This window comes from Zonotrichia leucophrys, chromosome Z (genome assembly GCF_028769735.1).
Source record: "Zonotrichia leucophrys gambelii isolate GWCS_2022_RI chromosome Z, RI_Zleu_2.0, whole genome shotgun sequence".
Lineage (NCBI taxonomy): Eukaryota > Metazoa > Chordata > Aves > Passeriformes > Passerellidae > Zonotrichia > Zonotrichia leucophrys.
The window spans coordinates 46030913-46055764 of NC_088200.1; the positions used below are offsets into that span (position 1 = coordinate 46030913).

General features: G+C 37.5%; 1 protein-coding gene across 5 annotated transcripts in view; it reads right to left on the minus strand.

The window, feature by feature from the left end:
* The window catches only part of PRUNE2 (prune homolog 2 with BCH domain), a 128566-nt gene that overhangs the window by 19062 nt on the left and 84652 nt on the right, over positions 1 to 24852 (minus strand). For all 5 annotated transcript variants that reach the window (XM_064735199.1, XM_064735198.1, XM_064735196.1 and 2 more), the window contains exons 10-12: positions 6699 to 6778; positions 5581 to 5781; positions 1939 to 2115 (exon numbers count right to left, since the gene is read on the minus strand). In XM_064735199.1, coding sequence (XP_064591269.1) covers positions 1939 to 2115; positions 5581 to 5781; positions 6699 to 6778 — 458 coding nt within the window. The remainder of the gene's footprint in view (positions 1 to 1938; positions 2116 to 5580; positions 5782 to 6698; positions 6779 to 24852) is intronic.

Consider the following 24852-nt stretch of genomic DNA (forward strand, 5'->3'; position numbering starts at 1 on the left):
TATTTTATAGCTACAGCCTAGTTCTGCATTTGCTGTTATCTGTCACTTGGTAGGGAGGAATGTTCAGTAGATCTTTGAATCAAGAAATGCTTGATTTGACTTCCTATTGACTAATTTTAGTCAGAAACTACTATTATTCTTGAGATTAAAGAAAAGACTCCTGGCCCTCTGAACACTCCACTGAAGTACTGCCAAAGGGAACTTCATATGGAATGGGCCTTGCTGCCTTAATGTAGAAACTGTTTGAGTTGTCCACAAAGTTTTTTGCATTAGATGCAACAACATGATTTTGTTTGCTTGTCTTCAGTCTGCCACTTCATAAATACAGAATTTAATCCAGTCCTTAACTTACTTTGATTTGCCTAGATATCAGGAAAAATTTCCAGTTTAGCCAGCAGCAGGCTGAAATTTATTGTTATATCTTATACTGTTTGTTTTACAATGACTAATGCTATTGACTAATAGCAAAACAGCCTTCCAAAAGTAAAAAAAACCCCTAAATGCTCTTTATCTTACATTTGTGATCCAGCAAAACATCAGACATTTAAAACTTGAATTCATATTATTTCATACTATGAGAGTTCAGATGAATTACCTAGGCTCCCATTAAACACTGATTTTTCACAAAAGCTGATATAAACACAAAATTCAACATCTAGTAGGAAATATACAATTTTTACTGCAAATGCATATTGATTAGTTTCCAGCACACAAAAATATATAAATAAACAACATTAGCAAGGCCCAAAAGTATTTTGTGTTTGTTTCCTAAATTAAACCATCTGGGTATGTTTGCTAAATTGCGTCTGAGGGGTCATCACATTCACAAATCTTTGATGGTAGTGGGGTAGTAGAAAATGAGTTGAGCCCTAAAAATCTTTATTAATTCTGGTTAAACCTTCTGTACATGAATAGCTGTAGGCTAGCGTTTAGCTGTTTTTAATGTAAAAATTAACCATCAATTATTTATGTAATTTTACCACACATAGGCTCAACACTGAAAACATTTTAACCTCAACATTTTAGTATCTTTAACTGATGCTGCAGACCAACAACACTGTGAAAAAAGCATCCCTATATAAACTCATAAATCTTACCTCTGAGATGCTACACTGTCTGTCTCAGTTTTTGCAGGAATAAAACAACTCATCTTAATACCTTGCTATACACCAAGCTAATACCTTGCTTAACAGATAGCAAGGAGTGTCCCCCAAAAATACAGAATCCAAAGATAATCCAAATCTGAGACACCAAGGAAAAGGCACTTAAGAGTAATACTTACCCATCTGAATTAATTTAAACAGATGTGTACTAGTAACACTGAAATTATGAATTCTCTGAGGAAGATGGGAAGCAGATAAGCAAATGAGAAAATAGAGCAAGCACATGGTGCCATTTTCCTCCTTTTCTTTGATATATTATTTGATAGTTATTATGCTTCTGACAACTATAAATGGCAGAAAAATAGCATAAGGGGGGTTGCCATATGAATGGAAGCCCCATTGTTTTTCTTTTGCCTCTCTACTTATTTAGATCTGCGCAATCACATACATCATTCAATAAATCACAGAGCATTACGCTTCCTCACACAAAAGGTTTTGTCAAAACTCACCAAATAAAGTTTTCAAAATTTTATTTTGCTATAAGTCAAAAGCCTTTTTCCTTGTCTCAGACAGTTTTACCCTACAATGACCAGACGGCTCCTGACACAAATATGTCAGTATTTGGAAGCAGTATGCTGCTTCCAAAATAGCTTTAAATTTAAAATTCTTATTAGTCATTGCCCCATTGAACTTAAAGCCTGGCTGGCTTCAGCCAAAGCTGAAAAATAAATTTTCTCTCCCCTTGTCAATATGATAATGGAACAAAAAATAAATAATGATCAATAAAGTATGAATTTTTTACATCAATTTAAAAAATGCTTACAGCAGCTCCTACCTCCATGAGAAATGACCTTTTTGTATGGTTCAATGACTTTCATATCAATTCTCTGTTCTTGTTCTCCAATAACCACTGTTCTCCATAACCTGTTGTCCTCTCGCTCCTCTTCAGCAGAGTACTCAGGGATTGATTCAGACTCCTCCTGGGAAGCATCTTTAGCAGCAGTCTGCTCTTCTGAAAAGGGGAACTGTATGTATTACCTCCTCCTGTTAAAGCTCTAAATATTTTTGCTGTTACATACATTTGAGATGGATGACTGAAATTAACTGCATTTTTACTGTACTGGCATAAATAAGAGCAGAATGACACATATTTGAAGTATACTGCTCTTTCTAAAAGATTATTCTGTCTCTGCAGTCATAAGAACAGAATTCAAATTGCAAGTCAGTACGGGAGTTAACAGTAAACAAAGAGTGAGATACATAATGACATACACAAGAGTACATAAAAAGCTGCAGGCATTCTATTTGAAAATACTAAGAAGATGTATGAGAATTAAGAATAAACTCCAAGGAGCAATTTTAATTGACAAGAACTAAAGAACACAATGTTTCATAGGTGCCCTCAAACCTTTCTATGTGTTGGGTTATCTACAATGTGCCTCTCTGATTAAGGCTTCTTCTTCAACTACTGCTAATACAAATTGAATCATCTGATCCTCAAAACACAGTAGTTCATCATAAGAATTAAAAAAGTTATCTATGAAATCAGGAATATGATAGTATACTATATGCATACCACATATACTACATAGAAGGTACAGGCACATATACATACATGTACTAACTATTATTTTGTAAAACTGAATTCTCCAATAAATCCTACCAATCATTTCACCAGATCTGTAACAAACACCAAGTTTCTCTAACCTGAAAAAGATCGGTTGACCACAAATTTACTGTTACAATAGGACTAACAAAGTCTGAATTTCTACTGCTGCCTGTCTTGTATTTTCTATCCATAATACAAAACATTATTACAGAATTATACTGTATATAATATATACTATATTACAGAAGATGCCCCTCTCTGAGGTAGATTCTCTCGTGTGCAATGAAATCTGATTGTATAAACAATTCTCTACTTTAACTAGTTCCTGCATGATGGAATCCTGAAAGAAAGGAGGAATATTTCAACCTCTTTCCTCACTGTCTAAGCAACCAATGAGTTAAAAAACCACTCAAATAAAATTGTATTAATGGTTGAAACAGGGATGGAAAATCAAGAAATAAATACATGTGCAAATATAGTGTGACCATGTAAGCCTTTTGTTCCCTAAGAACTCCAAATGAGTTTGAGAAGTTCTAATGTTGGAAAAAAGGACAGTCTGAAAAAAAGTGGGGTTTTTCAAGTATAGTATTTCAAATTGCTTTAACAGCTGTTGCTCAGCAGATTATATGCTGAGGAACTGAAGAATCTATTAATGCATTCCCAGGGCACAATGATCATGATGTTTAACAATAGCATTCAGCTTTGAAATACCACATATTCTGTGACACTGGGAATAAGCTTACTAAATGCATAACCCCACTACCTCCAAACCCAGGTATCTTAATGCAATTTTGTTGTCAGTTTTGCAAAGGCACTGTTGGTAGCAACATGAAAATTACACGCACACATTCAAGTTATGCAAACTTTGGCAGCCCATTCCTGTATCCTGTATCCTTATACAGCGTCTCCACAGGACACTATTATGCAGCTCAGGTACTTTTAGAATAGGCAGATGGGATTATAAACACAGCCTACAAAGCCTGTCTGGTCAGCTAATTCCTTGTGAAATACAAGGAACATGATTGAGGCAGAGAAGTGTAGCTGGCAGAATTACGAATTATTTTTTAATTGAAATGGTACTAGACTGCCTGTCCCTGATGAAATAGCTCTCCTTTACTGCCTGGAGTGTTGATTTTGCAGAGGAAGATGCACCAGTGTGAAATTCACAAAGGAAATAAATATCTAATAAATAAAATAATAACCATTCTTACTTTATAAATATGCGGATTGGAGAGAAGGCCTTCACTGATACTCATGTATGGTTTTCAGAAATGAAATTTTTATGTAATCTAAATCAATAATGATAAAAAGCGCATTTCAGAAACTTGCATGGCTTGTAAAGGGAATGTTGAAATGTATGGTATTAGTGACTAAAAAGCCACAACCTGTGAAATTGATGATCAACTAATCTCTGAACAAGTCAGGTGCTAGTTCAAGGCAAGTATTTTAGTATTTCTGCTCTCATATTCCATGCATATTGCAGTTGTGATAATTGTTCTTCACCATTCATTTGAAAAAATGGGTCTCAGTATTAACTTATAATACAAAGACATTTTTTCAGTGATGAGGTGGACTCCTGAGACATGGTAACAGTCTTGCTCTTCTCAGTTGTCTTTTGCAGTTCAAAGGGACCTTCAGCAGTCTGATCATGACAAAAGTCACTGTTCTTTCTGGTCTCAACAGATATGCTTTTCTCAGTGTTTACTTTTCTGGGTTTGGCAGCAGTTATAAACATTGAACTGTGGGAGATTACTGGTAACATCAAGATGAGTGCATACCAGCTAATAGTAGAGTACAGGAGTACAAAGATAACAAAGGCTATTTACCAGGCAAATAAGCCATTCTGCACCGGTTCTTATGACTATAATCTTAGCTATCAGCACATAGCCAACTTCTTTTATTGCTTGCTTATTTTGATAATTTTTTTTGGTCTTTTCTATTATTTTCATGGCTCATTCTTTGAGTTTTTTTTTGTTTTGGTATTTTCTATTCTTTTCATGGCTCATCTCAGTCAAAGATTTTTTTACTATTAACTATCTAAAACTACACAATTGTATAAATGTCACCAAAACCAGAAGGACCCTGGGGTCTTCACTTAAGATTTTGGGTAGTTGGTCTAACTTTAAGAACCAAACAAATCATCACATTTAGAAAGCAGGAAAAAAAAAACACTGGAAGGAAATGCCATCAATACAACTGCTACCAAAATCACTGGAGTTAAATTTAATTACCTGAGGGTTAAAAGGAAACATCTGTTCTACTGCAGACTAGAGACTTTTTCTCTCACATGGCGGTCACAACAGTCAAAGCATGTGAGCCTGTGTGTATGTGTGTTAGCTTTAACCTTCACTGTAAAATCTTCTAACTATCAAGCAACTCATCACCACACTCTGCATCTACCCATAAGGAAATCATCCTCCTCATGAGAAGTAACATTAGAGATGCTAATGTATGAGAGAGTAGACAATAATGCCTCTTTGGCAATACCACTTAAAATAACGCAACCGTTCTTGTATGCTCAGCAACCTCACTTGCATTAGGGAAAGTAAATGCATGGGAAAATTCAGTCTGAACTGATTCATTTTTAAAGTTTCTTTCTGCTCTTGGCTGTAAAGTGTACACACTTGTTTTCCCCTCAAATAGCTTGTGAACTGTTTGTATTTACATCAGCAATTAAAATTCTTACATGTTTATGTTTTATAAGGTACTAGCAGCAAGGAACAGGACATGAATATCCTTCTGAATAAACAGAAGGATATTACTTCACACAGGAGGAATAAAAGTCAAAAAAATAGGAGACAGTAAAAATACCTAAAAATAAAAATGCCCAGCATTGATGAACCCTACATTTACAATGTAGACCATTACCTTGTCCAGCGTATTCAAAAGAGTCAGCTTCATCAGGAGTGTCAAGGTCATCTACATTAATGTCAATTTCATCGGGTGTATCCAAATTATCATCAGACAATATAGACCCTTCACTCTGGTCCAATGAGAGATTGATGTTTGGAGCAGTGAGCTTTATTCTTCTGGGCTGGGAACCATTAAGATCAAGCGAATTGGGAGGTTCTGAATAGAAGGAAAAAAAAAAAGAACAAAAAAGAGAAAAAGAACTGTAGCTACTTCACATACAATTAATCTCCCAGGTACTCGAAAACTACCTTTAAACACAGTGGGACAGATCAATTCTAGTAACACCATAACATTTAAGACCACCCAACACAAAACACAAATATTAGCATTAATGTTTAATGAAATGAAACAAAAATCTACAGGAACAGCAAATGTAGTTCACAGCTCTTAAATTATGTTAAATCCTGAAACACTTTTTTGCAGTCATCAGACAAAATAAGGTTTTGAACATGCTCTGACCCACAATATTTAAGAGCTTGAAGGGCAAATATAAATCATTTGAGTTATGAATCAAGACATTGCTGAGTTCCGGGAAAATTTGTATGAGTTAAAAGCCATTGTAAATATTTATTTTCTTACACATTCAGCGCTGATTTACAAATACTTCCATGTTTAGCTTTCATCATATACCTTACTCAGTATAGTATATATATATTGTATATAATACAGTAACAAATAAAAAAAAATCTCTGAGTCTCTTAATCAGTCTTAAATAGAAGTCGTATTCAACAGAGCCAGATATATCTTTGCTCCTTGCCTCTGCCTTGTATGGCACATTTCAAGTTGTTCTGCTTAGTTCACTTAGACAGAGGTCAATTATAAAATAAATAATACAGACTATTAAAACTTTACAAGGACTAAACAAGTGGTAACAATGCCCAAGAGAAAATGTCACACTGCAATTATAATTTCTCAAGTGAAGAAGAAAATTGACTAAATAAAGCAAACTCAATGCTTTTTTCTTTTTAACATTGAACTGATTCTTTACCAGCACAGAAATATCATTCTCACTGCATAATTAAATGCCACAGGAATAAGATACAATTAAGAAAATAAGCAAGAGCTTTTCTCACCAGGTCTCATCTCCGCAGAACTGGGGCTTTGTACACCCTCAGCTAAGGGGATGTCCATTCCCACATTCTCTTGTACCAATCTGAGAGGAAATACAAAGTAACATCTTAAAGAGATGTACAGCTCATGATCTTATACAGAACTGAAATTTCCTCCAACACAGCCCGTTCAGAAGCCTGAATAAAAAACTGATGTTGCAAACAGCAATATTTCTCATTTTACACAAATGAAGATGGTCTTCAGTTATCAAGCTAATGCAAGACATCACTGCAAGGAGCTGCAGCTACTCTTCATAAAACAGTATATTCCTAACTGTATACATAGTTACTGTACAGTAAAAATGAGTAGGTTTTCCCTTTTTTGGTATTGTGCATCTTACAGCAATTCTGATCCAAACCAGTAATACTGATACAAGTAATCTGTCACACTGAAAAAGTTCAGAAAGTAAAAAAGGGAGAACCAAAACTACATAAAAGATTCTCAAAGACTAAATTGTTGCAAATATGCTCCCTAGACCCCATTTTTAGGAAGATACTAAGAAATTATGTTTAACATACACAATACCTACACACACACATACATACATACAAACATAAGACAAGGACAAGGCACTAAGTGGTGAAAATAGCAACATAGATAGTTAAATGTTTAAAGAAAGTTGACTTGAACTGGTTTTATGTCTACTTGTTATTTAAATATTTTACTAAATACTTGCTGGAACAGTTCAACCGCAAACAAGACACAACATTTTAACACTTTCAGCAGCTACCAAACTATCTGCAAATGTATGACTTCAAGAGAGTTTAATTTACTTTATCATAATACTTGTAGTATTTTATTCTGCACTACTGTTCCGAAATCTGGGGTTTTTTCCCTCACAAAAGCGGAAGAACAGACTCTTCTCTGAACTTTGACCAACAGAACTGTGATGAGATCAAAGCTAGTAGTTTTCCCTGCAATAGCATCAGCTAGCTATGTTTTGAATGATTCAAGTGACTCAGCTGAACAGATCTGAATAGGTTATTAAATTTGGAAAGTAAGACTCTCTGGTCCTACAAGAACTGGGTCAAAGCAGGAATTTAAACAGTCCAGTTGCCAAAAGCATTGCTGATGCTAGGTTCTCCATTTTATCTTCAATTACATAAAATGCTATTGCCTTTCAGAAGCGTTTTAGCACAGATTAGGTTTCCTGGGGGCTTTTTGGTTCGTTATTTTTAATTGTGTCAGGCTCTTATGTACTGTCAAAACCAGTCAACAGGCTTTTTGGAGAAGAGAAAGTCTGCCTTGAGAGCTAGTCTTATTTTTCCAAATCCTTTGTGCTTTACCCAAAGACATTAAAGATTCCTTGCCAGACACACACACACACCTTAGGTTCAGCGAAAGTTCTTCATTTTCATATGCCACAGTCAGTATTTCACTCATAAATTAATAGACAATACAGGAATATTTAAAATGGTATTTAAATATCTGTGATATTGCGCCACACACGACTTCAGAACTGCTGTCACAGAGAGAATGAGGAGCATATGGATAAAGATTGTTTTCTACAGACACAGCTTCACATTTTTTGATGGATTTTGAGAGCATGTTCTGCTGAGCAGCTCAGCACCTTGCAGAGAAACTTCTGCGTGTGCAGAAGCTCTCAACAGATCTCAGCAGGAACCCTAGCAATGGAAGTCAGACTCCAGAAACTTTAAAATAGGCAACTGCCTCCTCTTCCTTTTGCACAGACTACTTCATATGCTTTCAAAATTCTGGCTTATAAAACTCCTTGCCTTGCCATAAGGGTGCAGCTTGGAACATGGATGATGTGGACAAAAATATTAAAGAAAGATATATTTTTTAATCCCCTTTTAATGAATGCTTCTATTGAAGAAATAAATTAAGTTACTTTAGAAAGCCCATTCTATTCAGGTATGATTTACTGGATTGATAAAAAAAGGATCTTGGAACAGAGGTCAAAGTCAATTAAGGTTTTTTGTGTCATAAATGACTTCTTTTATGTTGTACACAGACCAGTCATTTAAGGATCAGCTGCACTGGGAATCAAGTTACTGATTATTTGCTCTGATATTCAGGTCTATGATCTTGTTCAGAAGCAGCTGAATCCCTCTCGTTTCTCAAAGGCAGATCAGTCAGATACCAAATTCATTTGAAAGGAGGAGAGGCGGGAGGCTGAAATACTTTCCTTTCTCTTTTTGCTTCAGACATTCTTACAGCTCAATAAATTAATAAGCTTTAAATAATTCTTAATGCCCTCTCAAATCAGTATTTCTCAAAATTCAAGTTATCCTTCCTGACTTTTCTAGGTACAGCATCATTCTGCTATTTTGGAAAGAGCAGCTTTGAATATTCACAGCAATATGTCATAATCCCTATGGGCTGTGTTGCCTCACCCTTGTGTCATCTGTGATCTATCACCAGTTTCCCAAGTTGCTCTGCAGCTATTATTATCAAGAAGTTAATTTCTTTAGTCTAAAACAAGATATGCTTCTAATGCACTGCTTTGAATAAATACCTACAACACGCAAAAGTGATCAACATTAATCCAGTTGTGACTGTCACCACAATTTATTCAGCAGCTGGACTTCAAAATGTGTAAATTTTCTCATTTTCTTTACTCATCATTGCAGATGTTTTATCTAAAGTGGAGTGCACAACTGCCAGGCACTTTTCCTAGACAAGTAAATCATGTTTCCTCCATGTTTCCCTTTATGTAGAGAAATAAATTTATTCTTAAACTTTCACAAGATTCAAAAGTTTTTTTATAAAGTTTCAAAACATGATGAATCAAAGAAATAACATGGATGAAATCACCTTTGTGCATATTAATACATGCTTGGTTTGGATACTAAATGTGAAGGAGGGGAGATGAAGTGCAGTGGAAAGGTTATTCAGAGGTTAGGCATTTAGGCTTTTTTCATCTTCTCAAATTCCACACATTATGCAGGTATTACCCCGGTTTTGAATGAAGTAAGAGTCCTGCTGATAGACCACTTTCTCACTAATCTTGCAGAAAAATTGAGCTGCATTGAAGAATAATGCAGGAAGTGAAATTTTAGGTACAAAAACAAGTAGGGGAACTTACACTCCTGGAGTTACTTTTGCAGCACACAGGCAGCACAAAGTTCTTCTCCTTTGAACCCATCCCATCCCCACCCTGTGACACCACCCTTATGCAATTACTGAGCCCAGGAAAATAGAAAGGAGATCTTGAGGGATGGGAAATGAGAATATTTTCCTTGGAAGGTATGAAAAAGCCCTTGGCATTTATCCAGTAATGCCTGTCTACTGAGTCTCAGCACAGCTCTATCTGAAAGTGCTTTAGCATTAAGTGTTTTGACAGAGTATGCAGTATCTTGTGTAAACCCATCTCTGGCCTGCTTGACGGGTCTCACATAATTTTGATCACCCTCCTGGATGATGTCTAACTTTCTGTAGACAAAACAAGAATTTCTTCCTACTAAGAAGCAATGAAAAGCCTCAGAAGAACCTAAAGCAATCATTCAAACACTCCACCAACTGCAATTTACATCAAGAATATGTTTACACAAAATGTTTTCTTATTGCTCCACTCCTCTTCAGTTTACAGTTATGGAAATGCATATAAATTTAGAGCCAAAATATATTACCAAATACAGGATTTTATGAGGGGTGTTTTGCTATTACCCATCTCTGTAGCTACCCTTCATGGTTTAAGCTGAGCTGGCAGCTAAGCATCTCAAAGACACTCATCCACTTTTTGCCATCCCAGTGGGATGGAGTGGAGAATACAAAGTTAGACTTGGGGGTTCAGTGAGGAACAACACAATTGCTCAACACTTACCGAGCCATGCCAAACTCCATTCCCGAGCCAGGACTGGTCCTGGTTCCCCCTTTGCTGGGAACTCCCCGACTGTACACAAGGCACGATGTTCTGCGATAGCTCGGGTCAGCTGTTCCAGCTATGCTTCCTCATGGCTTCCTGTGCACCTGCTTGCTTGCAGGGCATGAGACACCAAAACTGCCCTTGACTTAGGGTAAGCATTACTTAGCAGCCTCTAAAACATCAGTGTGTTATCAACATTATTCTCATACTGAATCCAAAACACAGCACCGTACCAGCTGAGAAAAAATGAACTCTATGCCAGTCAAAACTAGGACACTACTCCAACATTCATCTCACCTGATATAAAAGAACAGCAAAACCCATTCTGTTAGCACAACTAAACACTTCACATATTATTTAATTTTTAAAAAAGACTGTTTTGCTGTTTCACATTTATATCCAAACAGCATATCTTTTGCCTTCTTTTACAGACTCCACACTCGTGGCTTGTAATTTCTGTGCCATTTCTGTTCAGAAAAGATATTACAGGTTTAGAGACCATCACTACAACAGCATTTTTAAAAAGAACAGCAAATGTCTATTTCCTGCTTTTACTACTTGGAGTGCTCAGAGAAGAAAGTCAGTCTGTCCACCATCTTCCTGTTGTAGATGTAACTCCATAAACTGTTATAACTGAGATGTGTTTTGTCCAAGACCCTTAACACTGCTGGACTAACAACAAATCCGAATATAATCTACATGTGTTTGAGTTTTGATGCTTGTCATCCCTGGCTACACAGGCAGCAATGTTCTGCAAAGTCAGAGAAATGTTGGACATACTTCAATAACAATTGTGTCTACAGCCAATAGGAGATGCTTTAAGAGACACAGTGTTAATATATGAATTTCAGAAATAACAACTGACAAAATCCTGGGCTTTAGTGTGAAGAAACCTTGATGAAAATACACAAGAAGAAATAAAGAAAGCAAGAACATTAGTCCCCAAAAATCCAAATGGATTGTGCACTAAGAGATAAAGAAACCCATGAGCATATGTACCCACTAAACCCAAAATTACTTCCTCTAACTAGTCCCCTGCTACAAAACTTCCAGACAATAAATAAGAATTTATGCAGACACCTATTCAGAGATAAAAGAAACTGCAGTGTGATTTTTTTAGGTTCAGCAGAACTAATGATCCCTAAACTGTAGAAGTGTATGCAACAAATCAAAGTGACAAACATTGTGCAAGATTTAGTCAGTATCAATCAGAGATTATGCTTCAGCTCTACCCATATACCAAGAAAATGAGTGTATTAGAAGGAATCCACTCCAGGATATCTGAGACTATAAGAAAGTAATTACTTCTACTCACAGCTGCGTAAAATAATTACACTGTATACAGGTGACTTGTAAAAATGGATTAATTTTATAACCTCCCAAGACCTGAATTTAGCAACCATATGTTAGAAATTAGCAGTGTTTCTATTGCTATTTATTTTGTAGGTCTTAATCACAAATTAGTTTAGGAAAAATCTATAGGTTGAGCGCTATAATTTATGCATAGTATGAGACTTTTATTCCCACATCTGTATGAAAAGGAAAAGAAAATAAAAAAGCTGTGGTGGTTTGTTTGAGCCAAAAGGTTTATTAATCAAACATCTGTGCAAATGCTAACTCATCATTGTCATACTGCTTGCTGCCTAGTAGATTACATGCTCATAATCATATTTTACAGAAATATATGTCTTTTATGAAAACCACAGAATAAGCCATAGCTAAATATTAGCAAAAATCATAAGTTCCTTGGTTTTTGTATTTCAGTTTTCAAGTGCTAACATTTTGCTCCATTTTCAGCATGGGAGTTGAATGAAAAGGCCAGGCATAACAGTAAGAGGCAATATTCTTTCTACAGAAAAATCCTTATACAGCCACAAGACCTGAAAACATGTTAAAATTCTCACTTAGAGCCACTGAGTACATTGTTAACCATTCTTTATTAAAACATTTCCTAGTCTCCAATCAAATTCATTGTTTAATGTCTGTTTTTATACCCATCTTTTCCCTTGTTCCTCTTTTTTAACTTATACCATAAGCCTCATTTTATTCCAGGAAGCCTGTCATAGTGGTAGGTTCTCCTGGCTCCTCATATCAGATTAAGGCTGCTAAAAAAAAAAGTTGCAATTCTTAAGCATATGCTGCTGCTTTCACTGCTGCTAGGCAGGCACACACTGTCTATCCTGACCCTTTGCCAGCTCCCTCCCTGCGTCCCAGCACAGGAGAAACAGGAAAAGCCATGGAGGGATGCAGAGAGCCATGAAGGGACAAATCCAAGTAACAGGGATAATGGATTTCACTAGGCTATTTCATCAACCTTATGTACATGCCCATGGATCAGGCAGGCCTACGGAACAGATCCAGGGCTCCAGCCTTCTTCAATTATATGTGACTTCCAGACACATGAAATAAAAATGACTCTTGATATAAAAGGAGGGAAATTGGAAGTTCCAAACCTAAATGTCTTGCCGAAATGGGGACTTAGAAATGCAAGCCAGACAGATGCTGCCAGCAGCAGATCCCAGTCTCCAAAACCACATAACAATTTCATGGCATAAACAAGGACAGAAGACAATTCTGTAGGTGGTGCTTTTGGAATGCAAGCAAATAACAGCACTGTCTCCAACTATGCCTCTTACAGAGAAATGCAGAACATGCTGGGTTCCTAATATTACCATTTTAATAATATTTTCTTAAGGCCATATTCTGTGTGCAAAAGCAGAGAGTAATAAATTCTAAGGCAGAAGTAACATATCACTTAACACCTATTTCTTTGATTAGCATTGCACTAATACCACCACGTAGTTTTGCCCTAAGAGCAGGGGCTGTTCTCTGTTAGGTGCCTAGATCAGTGCTCCTTAATCTTTACTGTAACAATGGAAAATCACCAGAATTAACAACACAAAGCTGGGGAGTTTATGTGGAGTTAATGGGTGCTCCTCCATCAATATTGAAAGATCACAAGGTCCAGCAATATGCTGTGTACGTTCAAAGCAGTATTAGCATTTAGAAAGCATGTTTTTGATCTCTTAAGAGATGTTGTTAGTATTCCACAGATAATATTTCACATATCTAGATGATTTGTTAATCAACAACCACTCTTGAACAAACATTACAAATGCAACATGGTAATGCCAGCAGAGAAAACAGAAATTAAATCAACCTGATTCAAAAGATCCTTAAGTACAACCTGAAAATACAGTTTCTTTTTAAATGGTATTTTTAAAATTTATTAAGATGCTAGGGACATGATTCCTACCTTCCACTCTCATTAAGCAATTAATTATTCCCTGAGAAAACTCAGGTTTAGTTCCTAACTTTTAAACCAGTTTCTCTTCCTGAATGTGTGGCTCACAGTGACCATTTTCCTGCCATACTGTCCTGTCAGGACCTGTCAGCAGAATACCTGCAGCTCCAAATGATTTAACTGGCATATCAGAAGCACTTGAAAGAGCAGGCTGCACCTTCTACCCAGTGCAGCCATCTGCACTTTCAGGAAGTATGCTAATGATTTGAGAGCACCTAACAGGGGAGAGGTTGCAGGATCAGAAGCCAAAAAATCTTCAGAAAGTTTTAAATTTTATACCCCACTGGATTTGTCTATTCTCCACTGGAATTGTGGAAAATCCCCTCCAACTATAACAATCTACACTGTATCACGCACATTTGTTTCCAAATGAAAACATGCTAAAATGCCTCTCACTGCTCTTAACCATTATTCAAAACCATTAGTTCTGAAACTGAGCTAGTACCTGAACTTCAGTGGCTATTTCTCTTTACCACTTGGTTTTTCTGTAATATTGGCAATTTCTTGCATTGCTTAATGGACTTGTTTCTCTGCACGTCCGGATGATGACATGTACAGTGCTGATGACACTTATTACCATCCTAAACTAGGCTAGAACAAAATGGTTTAACAAAGCATCTTACAACAGCTGAAGTATCTCTTGACCACGTGGCAAAATGCGATGATGACTTTTAGAGCTGCTAATTACAAGAACTCACTTAATATCAAGATGCACAGATTATTTTTTTTCATCCATCCATTAAAGCATTAGCATTTTTCTAATGATCTTCTGATTTCAAGATCAGCTTTGGACAATATGTTGATAGACAGGAAAAGATACCTGGAAACTTTTTTTTTTTAATATTGTATGACTTCTATCTTTTTTTCCCCTCATATTGCTTTTCTCTGATCCTATTTATCGTCTCATTCCCTATCCTGAAAATAGTTCTATTTCCTCAACACCTTAAATATTGTGAAATTCTTTGTCTTCTTTTCTCACATCTGTATCACTGTACTGCCAAATGTCTATCATCTTTTCCACATAACTGATTTCACAACTTAGACTGTTCAATGTTATTGTAATTTAGATTCCTAGGTGACCTACTACAAACTTAGGAATAACCAACAGCTACACTTTCCCAGTCTTGGCTATGGGTGACCTAAAGAAAAGGCTCTGAAAAGGTGTTAATGTCAAACTTACTGCCCCTCAATGTTGCAGTTGTTGGAGATGCAATTAATAGTAGGGGAATTTAATTGACAATGCAGAATATGGAGTGGGAATTTTAGCCAGAAAATTTAAATGGAAATTTCCTATAGAGTGTAAACTGGTAACTGAAATGAATTCCTATCCATACTGTGAAATTATCAGCTTGGGAAAAATAAATAAGTCCCAAACATGAGCCAGGGAAGGCTCCTAATCAGGGCACACAAGCTCTACAGAAGCACTTAAACTGGAAAACATGCAAGGTTGCTCTGGCAAGAGTTTTTAGGAGCAGGAAAGATTGCTAGACCCTGCAGCTGGCAGGCCTAAAAGGCAAATGCAAAGAGAGATGGGAGATGCAGAAAGCCACCAGTTATCTTCAGAAGCAGAACTCTGTCACTGAGTTGGAAGTGCCGCAAGAAACAGCAGGAAGATAAAAAGCAGCCCAAGTGTGGGAAAAAGGAGTAATGTCAGTCATAGCAAAAATGCTGTGAAAGAGTCAGAGTGACAGGAAATGCCAGACTAAGTAAGTAATATTCAGAAGGAGAGAAAATGGGGCTCCTCCATCCTCAACATGGCACTTACATATTGCAGCTAGGGAAATACATAGACAAGGTCAGCTATATGCTCTACCTTCAACAAGCAGGCAACGTCATATTCTGCTGGGCTACTACCCAGCAGACAGCTCTTTAGAGTCTGCTGCCAGTGTGTAGGACAGGTTTCACCGGATAGCCTAAAATAAAAAACTCCCATCTGCTGCTGTCATAGGTTTTTCACAGGTGCAAGGCTGTAGATAAGACCACAAACTACAAGATATACTAAGAACTCATAAAGAGTTAATTCTTAAAATCCTGTAACAGCGAAACCACTTTCTTCAATGTCCAAAGGAAAAACAAAGTAGATAAACTATGAAATCTGTCAAGCAACTGGAATGTCACTCCCACCTTCCCCTGCTTCAGTATTATTTGTTGTTGCAGTAGCACTGTCATTTTCTAGGTATTTTTAGGACGTGATAGGAAGTGTCTCCAATACTGAAGACACTACAGTGATTAAAAAAAAAAGCCTTACCAATTCTCACAGGTGCTTTCAAAATCATATTCTCATCTACTCGTTTTCTCTTATTAAGTTTGCAAGCTGCAACTTTTGCCCAAACAAAGACTGGAGCTTTAAGACAGAGGGTTTTTTTTTTCATCTGCCTTTTCCTACATATATATATACAGATTTACAAGCTGTAAATAAAACTGTTCTCCGATTATTGCTGAATTCTATACAGAGATGCCACAAAACTGCAACAGACTGCTTGTAGCAGGATCTAAGTTTTTAAGTAGTGAATGTATGCAAAAAACTAGATTTGTCTCTAACGACATGAATTTTCTACTATCCAGATTCATGCAAAGCCAAATAAAAAAAAACAGACTAATCAAAGCCAGAAAAGAAAAGGCTATTTTAGATCTTTATACATCCCTACCCCACATGAGATATCAGTGAGGAGCATTGCTGAGAGTGAAAGAATGAACATGGCAGCCCTGGCAGAAAGCAATGTTTCACAGGGTAAGGATTGGTGTGCATTGTTCCCTGCTCTGACCTCCACAGTTATTTTGATGCCTCCTGATAGTGCTGCTAGTGCTGTGCGCATCCTCCCTTTTTCAAAACAGCTTTGCTTTGCAAGTAAATATACATAAATCCAGAAATTACATCTCTGCCTGCCCATGCCCATCCTTCCCTTCCCCAGCCCCCTTCGAAGAATTCTGCTGAAGAAGGAAACAAACCTGCACACATTTCCTTTCAATGTTGCTTTAAGTAGTCAATACTTTTACATTCTATATATTTCAATGCCTCCTGTATATCACTATCATCCCTATCATTCATGTGCTTACCATACTTGGAACTGAAGAATATTTTCATTCCTTCATCACAGACTGAAAAGCAAGTAACTGAATGAGCTGAATCAAGCTCCTATAATTAAATTTACAAAAAAATACTGCCTGCACAAACCAACTTTTGCAGTAATTGAATCTCTTACCACTGAGATTACTGCTGCATCCTTCATCAGTTAACCTTCAAAAATTACATATACTGTTCACTGCAACATTTTAAGAGGACATTGCAAAAAATTCAAAAATCATACGCTTCAGTTGATAGGGAAGAAAATGCCGAAACTATAATGCCAAGTAGCCTACAATGAGAGCTCTCACAAACAGTGGAGCAACCAGTAATTAAGCACTTTTAAAAGCAAGATATATGCTGGCAATGCCCTTTCATCCTTTTTTCCCATTGTATCCTCAGAGCTAGGCAAAAAAAGCAGAAAATAATCCAGCACATTAGGTGACTGTGCAGTGAAGTTTTGTTTCCTAATTATAAATGTCTGTGCTCAGACAAAAGAAATCCTTCTGAACTGATGTAAACTCCTCTCATAAAGAGCTGCAACAAATTAAAATACAGCTGCCCTGTTTTCAGTAATGAGGTCCGGAGCGCTTTGCATCATGCTGACTAGCATTTACCCTTTTTCTGTCTGAAGTAACTGCAATAAAGAGCTGTTAATCAGAAAATCTTCTGCACATCTGCCGCTCGGAGCCAAGAGACGCTTACCTTCTGAAGACTCGAAAAGGCCTCTCTACTGCAAAAATAGTAAAGATGCTTCACTGCTGCACTTCAGCATCCCTCGTTCCCTAGCAGTTTACTAGGAATACAGATCCTCCACCATTTTCTTGTCACGTGGGTAGTGGTACTGCTAAATAAGGGTGATCACCTGCCTTCACACAGCAGCTACTGGGCTTTGCTTACAGGCGCACTTCAATGAATGCAGAGCTGTGCTTCCGCCGTGAAAATTACAATTCTTTTTCACATTCCCTGTGGCGCTTCGTCAGAACATCATCAAACTTTGATGCAGTGAGTCAGCCGGCGGCAGCAAAAAAGCTCCCTGCTGCTTCATTTCACTGCCTGAGGAAAGCTTATGCTGCGACTGCATGACAAAAGTTCCTTTGGATCCAACTTATCTCAGCCCTCATTTCTGTCTGCATTGATGGCTATAGAGTACGTGCACATTCAGACATGGTTTGCATAATTTTTCAGTTTGCAATTTAGCAATGGGAATGCAGGAGCAAATTTAAACAAAAAAAACCAAAACACCAACAACCACCAGTTCAGAAGGCACAGTAGATTCTGAAAACGCAAACTACATGCAGCAGGAAACAATGCCCACAGCCTGTGGTCCTGATTGTACTTCTTAGGGAAATAAAGGATACTTCTTCCCAGGCAGTGCAGTCTCTCAGTCTCATTTCATAAAAATCTATTGTGAGTAGGGTCCCTAAAAAATCCAGGTTCTTTTCCAAATGCAAAACAAGTCCCCACAGCAAGGCAATAGACCCTAAGACAGCCTAACCTTCATCTGGTTTCCCTCTTCATATTGCACAGATCCTCCTGGAAAACAATGACAACTGGAGAAGATTTCACGTCAGACTGCTTAGCAAGAAACATCAAAAACAAAGAAAAGCCTAACCTAATTTTCTGTTTTCAGTACAGCTCCATGCACAGCTACAGCATAGTGTATATTACAATTCAGTGGCTCCCACCTTGTTCTTCATGGTTTTAGTAATCCTACAGAGAAAGGGGTCATTATCTGCCACACATGTCCTGGTAAGTCAGTCCCAGATGGTATTTTAAAGGAAAACAGATAAACACAAAGCATTTCAAGAAATTTAAAAATCATCACCAATAAGAAAATACACTTCCAAAGAGGACAGTGCTGCAGATACGTCATCTTTGATGTTTCTGTCACCTAGGTGTACATAAAATTTCCAGTGATGGTGATGTTCCTTGCACTTTTTCAACTGGCCAAGATTTATTTCACTTAAAATCAAAAGTCCATAACCATTAATCATGGACCCTAAAGTCCATAACTCCCAGACTTCCTGCATCCAGGAAATAAAGTTATGAAGTATTTATGCACAATAGAAGTCATTGGTAGCAAGATTACAGTGGAGCTGTGAAATCAGTAATGTGGCAGAAAACAAGGTCTTAATTCTCCACGTGCCGAGTACCACAGAATACTTTTGAGATTTTAGGATGCTATTGAAGAAGCTTCCCTGTCTGACGATGCAGGAGCCATTCTGGCAGTCACACTCACAGCACCTGAGCTGAAACCCCACACTCACACGGTCAGACTAGGTTTCCTCACTGGTGCAACCCCACGCTTCCCATAGCACAGTCTCAACCCTTAAAATAACCTAATCATGGTGCAACAACAAAAGAACAGCTTGAGCTGGGTGCCTCTGAGGAAGGACCCGAACACAGGAATCTCTGGGCTTTTATGCCCTCACAGTCTGTGCATGCAAAATTCTGGGGTCACCCAGCAGCGTCATCAGCCCCTGCTGTGTCTTTCAGTGTCCAGTCCCTTGCTGGCACAACATTTCCCCATGGTGCCCTTCGCTGTGCAAAGGCCAGAACCAGCTCATGGACAACGCATCCTTAGCAGATGCTCTGCTGGGACCACTTACCTAACCGAGGCGCACTGCCAAAGTCAGGTCTGTGTGAACAGGGTTAAGGTTTCAAAGCTTGTTAACACTTCAGGCTAAAGTCTCTTGTCATTGATCACACTGATTGGAATATATAATTAATTAGGTCAGAAAACAGTGGTGCTTTTAATAGTGAGAGATTTTTTTATCTAACCGCTAAACCATACTAACAAAGTCCAAGTCTTCTTGCTTTAAGAAAGTGGCTCTATCAGGCCAATCTCACAATTAAAATTCCAGTACAATTAGTAAATAATAATAAGTTGTGGGTTTTTTTCTCTTTAGAAGTTGTTTTTCAGTCAGTGAAGTGCTGTTCTTTTGCTCTTAACAGATTTTTATAAAGGTCTTGATATTTGCCATGTAAATATTAAACCTGTTTTTTACAAAAATGAGATCATCAGTACCTTCCTACACACAACCCTCTCAGTTGCTACTCCTTTACTTACACATTTGGTTTTAACCTTTAAAGCATGGTCTTTAAAGCATGGTCAAATGTCGCGCTTTGTGCTGCCAAGTGGGAGACCTAAGTTCAATTCCCATTTCAAGTCCATAATTTTGTAGTTCAGCAGGAGCTGGAAACATAACTGAACCAGCATGCCTGGTCCCTAGAGTGCCTGGAACTCCCTTCCAGTGGATCTGGCCAATTAATAAACAATCCTAATAGAAGTGAAAGATGGCAGCCCCACAGGTTTCCAAGGAAAAAAGGAAATAGGTATTCAAAGGGAAGTAAACGTTACCTTATTTTTTCCGACAGCAACAAGATTTTCAAGTCTTTAAGCTATATACAGCATCCCTGGCTGTGCCCAAAGAAGAATAACTGGCATCCCTGGCATCTCTAACTCACTGCCTTATTCTAGCTTTGGGATGACAGAAGAGACATTTTGAGAAAATATTTGGTAAAACCTTTAGTCACTGGAATCAATGTGAATTTCTTCCTGGGTACCAGTCTGTCAGTATTTAATTTCAGTATTTGCATGATATTGACTCAAATAATAAATATTTGGCTAAGTCACAAAGACAGCAGAGTCATCCCAGAATTCTTATTAATCTTGTAACACATATTTTTCTTTAATTAAATTTGATTATCTTTATTCACTGGCAAGCACAGGGGAGTGTGATGAAAGCAGGCTTTTCTATTAATAAAACACTGGATTGCTTCCTCTACTGGGCAATTTTAATAGCCAGCAGTATAGCAGTGGTCAAAGAGGGATATTTCATAGAGAGGCAGTGGAAGAACTACCTTTTCCAAAACATCATTATACATGTGAGCAGAAAATAATTATTCCTGTGACTTTGAGAAAATGCTAAATGATAAATGAAGCTTTCTTTTGAAGTCTTATTCTAGCAGGTTAAATACATTGTGGTAGTTCTTCAAAGGAAGTTGTTTTCTGCTTAGTTTTCCCACCAGTTTTCTAAGCTCTTCCTCAAACTTTCCAAATATCTCTGTTCTTATTTCTACTGTTCTCACTGCTTCTTGTACCTTAACTCAATACATCATTTAATAGTATTTTATTCAGCTCTTTCTAACTCCTTCTAATAAGGAAAAGGATAATACTGCCCTACAACAAACCTAAAAGCAAGAATGATCTGGTATACACAGCCACTAAAATACTCTGAGGAATGTGCTGGGTAAAAGCTACATAGCCATCTGCAGTGTTCTCCCTCTGCCTCCTGACCAATTTATCACCACCAACCTTCATATAGCTCTGTAAGACAAGACACCTTCTATCAAGAACAAAATTACCTCCCATCTTCCTAAATTTTACTGCTGGCACACCTCCAGTCAGCAGCAGCAAAGTATGTAATCCTGCCCACCTAACATGCTGTATAAAAAGCTATTTCCTTTCCAGAAAGACTGACCGTAGTAATGAGCTATCAAATCTTTTTTACTTTTTTTAGGAGTCCAAAGAAGCTCTAGGGTTTGTTACTTTCAGTGTTTGTGAATTTCTGAGACAAGCTGATGTCTTTTCTCCAGTGTTTTAATACTAGTAAACAGCCTTATTCTTCACTCCCTGCTGAAGCTTTTCCTTGCAGAAACAGAACAGGAGAGGATGGAAGAACTTCACCCCTAGCCATAGACTTCTTTAAACCACCTTCGAGAGCTGTTATGTGTCACATTGGGATGAAGGCCAGTGACTAGCAAACATCAAGATTTTAAGGCACTTCCTCATTCTAGTTTTTGTTAATGCTTTCTGTTGCAAAACCTTAATTCCCTCTGTGTTGAAATACCAGGCTCTTTCTTGCACCAAGGTCAGGGCAAATAAATCTGAGGAGACGTTGTTTTTGAAGTCAGAGTCTGAAGTTTATTATCCTTATCTATCACAAACTCAGGAGATGTGAGCTGTCTCTAACAAATCAAGAAAGTGAGCTAAAGTGGTGTCTATTCAAGGCTATTTAAGTCCCAATTATCCAATAAACAGTTCATATTATTTATGCTTCTAACCCAAATATGATCACCCGAAACCCACAACGCAGACATCTTTCACCCAGTCAGAGAAAACCACCCAGATTCATGAAGAAGAAGGAAGAAGAAAGTGCAAAAAAGATAACTAACCCACACCCAAAATTCTCCATCTTGGCTCCCATATATCATCATATACTAAAATCCCAGATCCAAGTTTTTTCACCCAGTGAGATCACATAATACTATCCAAACTACACACACACTGTTTCTGTGCTGTCACTCAATTTTTGAAGCCTTTTCCAAGGTCTCAGGTCAAACAAGGTTTTTACTTGGCACCCTTAAATTCAGAAACCTCCAAGTTTTCAGCCATCAGAGTTCCAAAATTGCTCTGTAACAGGCAATTTTATTAGAAGAAGTGGCAGACATCTGCTGGATGTAAGCAGAAAACAATGCAAACTGCATCCTTCACGGACCCTTATTCCTACAAAAGGAACCTACTTCAGCACAGTACAAGTAGGAACCTTTTATTTTTTTCCCTAAACAGGGGCATATGGATATAAAAGGGATTATAAGACAGTTACTAAGTGCCTTCATAAATTAATTCAGCTGTTCATTGGCTGGGTTTGAGTTCGAATACAAATGATAAATTTCTTAATTTTTCTAAGATGATAGAACCACACAATGATTTGGGTTGGAAGGAACCTCAAAGATCACCTGGTTCCAGCCCACTTGACTGGGGAAGGGATACTTGCCACTACCTCAGGTTGCTCAGTGCCCCATCCAGCCTGGCTCTGCACACTTCCAAGGATGGAGCATTCACAGCTATTGTGGGCAACCTGTTCCAGTGCCTCACCACCCTCACACTAAATAGAGTTTCTTTTCATCCTACTTTGATGTAAATCTTTGGCAGACTCAGAGCCTGATGACTAGCAACATCAGGTCTCTTCCAGAAATTGTACTGCAACAATCAGAAAAGTCTTAGTTTCTTCTCTCATGTGGTAACACCAGTATTCCTTCACTAACCTCCACAGACTGGCAGCTCTGCTGCATCACATTATTTTAAACTTCACTGGCCATGACGTTTATTTCAGACTAAAAAGTCAAAAGCTGCATACTGAGTTATGTTTTAAGAAGGAACTTCTGGTTTTAAAACTGTCAATTAAATACATTAAGAATGCAGTTCTAATTACACACGTCTACCATGTCAGTTGCTAGTTTTTCATCTGTTTATGTAAAGAGCTTTCATTAAACGGGCATATCATCTAGAAATAATGATTCCTGTATGTGTATCATCATGGTATTTTTTTGTGTGTTTGCTTTGGTTTCAAAGGAATCAAGGCCTCTGCGATCATGCTGTGGGCATGCACAGGGATGGCTATGTCTGTTCTAGGAAGCCTGAAGTCTTTACCTAAGTGACCAAGGAAATAAGCTCACTTATTTCAACTACCAAGCAGAGAGGAAACTGAGGGGAAAAACACATTGCAAAAGCAATCTCTATTACATACAAAATCCTCACAGAAGAGGATTAATTACTTTTAATGAAATTAATGCTGGAAGAAACTTCCATTAAAGTTTACAACTTACCAAGAAAAAATCGAACAGGAAAACTTAAACCCAAAGCAAAGTATATTTTACTGGTTCCATGCTCCCACCATCAATTGTCAATGTGGAAGCTCAATAAGTTAGTTACTTTGCTTTTCTGAGCATCAGTATTAGTAGTGTGAAGGACAGACTTAGCCACTGCTATTGACTTAAAAGGCATTTAGTGTTAAACAACTTCTAAGTAAGATAAAAGACTAAACTAGAAGCTATAGTGATGACATATATTCTATACCAAGAATTATTTTATCTTTTTCTTGCAGGATGCACCACATTCCATCATGCATTTAAATTTTTATTGAAAACACAAGAACATTAACATGTTCCAGGTTTGGATTTTAATGTGGGAATTACCCTAAGCAAATACACTAAGTTCTAAGAATAATGAATGTACTGCATGCAAAATTCCAATGTGAACTATTGTTGAGTAGTACTTCAGGATTTGCCAAAGCTCCTAAAAAACAACAGAGCTCTTCTCAAAATGGATATAGCAATTTATAGCAATAAGATGTTTACCCCCCCCTATAAATCTATGGCATAGAAATGCTTTTTCTAGTACCAGTCTAAGCTGAAAAATCAGATTTTCTTCCTGAGGTATCTAAGAGTCTTACTGCATCAAAGTTATCTCAAGTTGAAAATGTGCTGGTTTACTTACAAATCATTCTAAATTAGGTATCTAGAGTTTTTCTTTCCCTCTCTACATCATGGGAATGTAAGTATGACAAGACAAATCCCTAGGATGCTGCCTGCATGTAATTAATCAGTATGTCTTAGACTGGGCCAGCATCTGCCTGGTTTTAATTTAAAATGCCTTATGGGAGACAGAGGAAATAACAGATGATTTCTTCACGTCAGATTTGCAAGCCTGCAACTAGCCAGCACCTCTAAACAGCTCTTCCTGTTTTCTGTCCCAGTCATTACTGGCTGTGAGCAGAACTGGTTGGCATTTCATGAATCTAAGATTTTTTACTAGAAATGTATGGTTTGTCAAGAAAGCATATTTCCTAATTGAAATTAGTTGTTTTTAATTAACTCCCAGTGAAACCCTGCAGGGGTAACACCAGAAAATGGCTTCCAGGGCTAACAAACAAAGCACCTCCAGGTCAAAGGACATCTCCCTTTCCTAGATTTGCAGATCCTCAGCCATGCTTCCACACAAGAACATGGACACAAAATAGCTGCTTGGAAATTTTGCTTGTTTGGCTTCTCCCAGATTTCTCTTTTATAGGAAATTTCAAAATTTACACTTTTCCTTCTGGAATGGAATTTAGAAGCTTAGAGGAGTGGGTG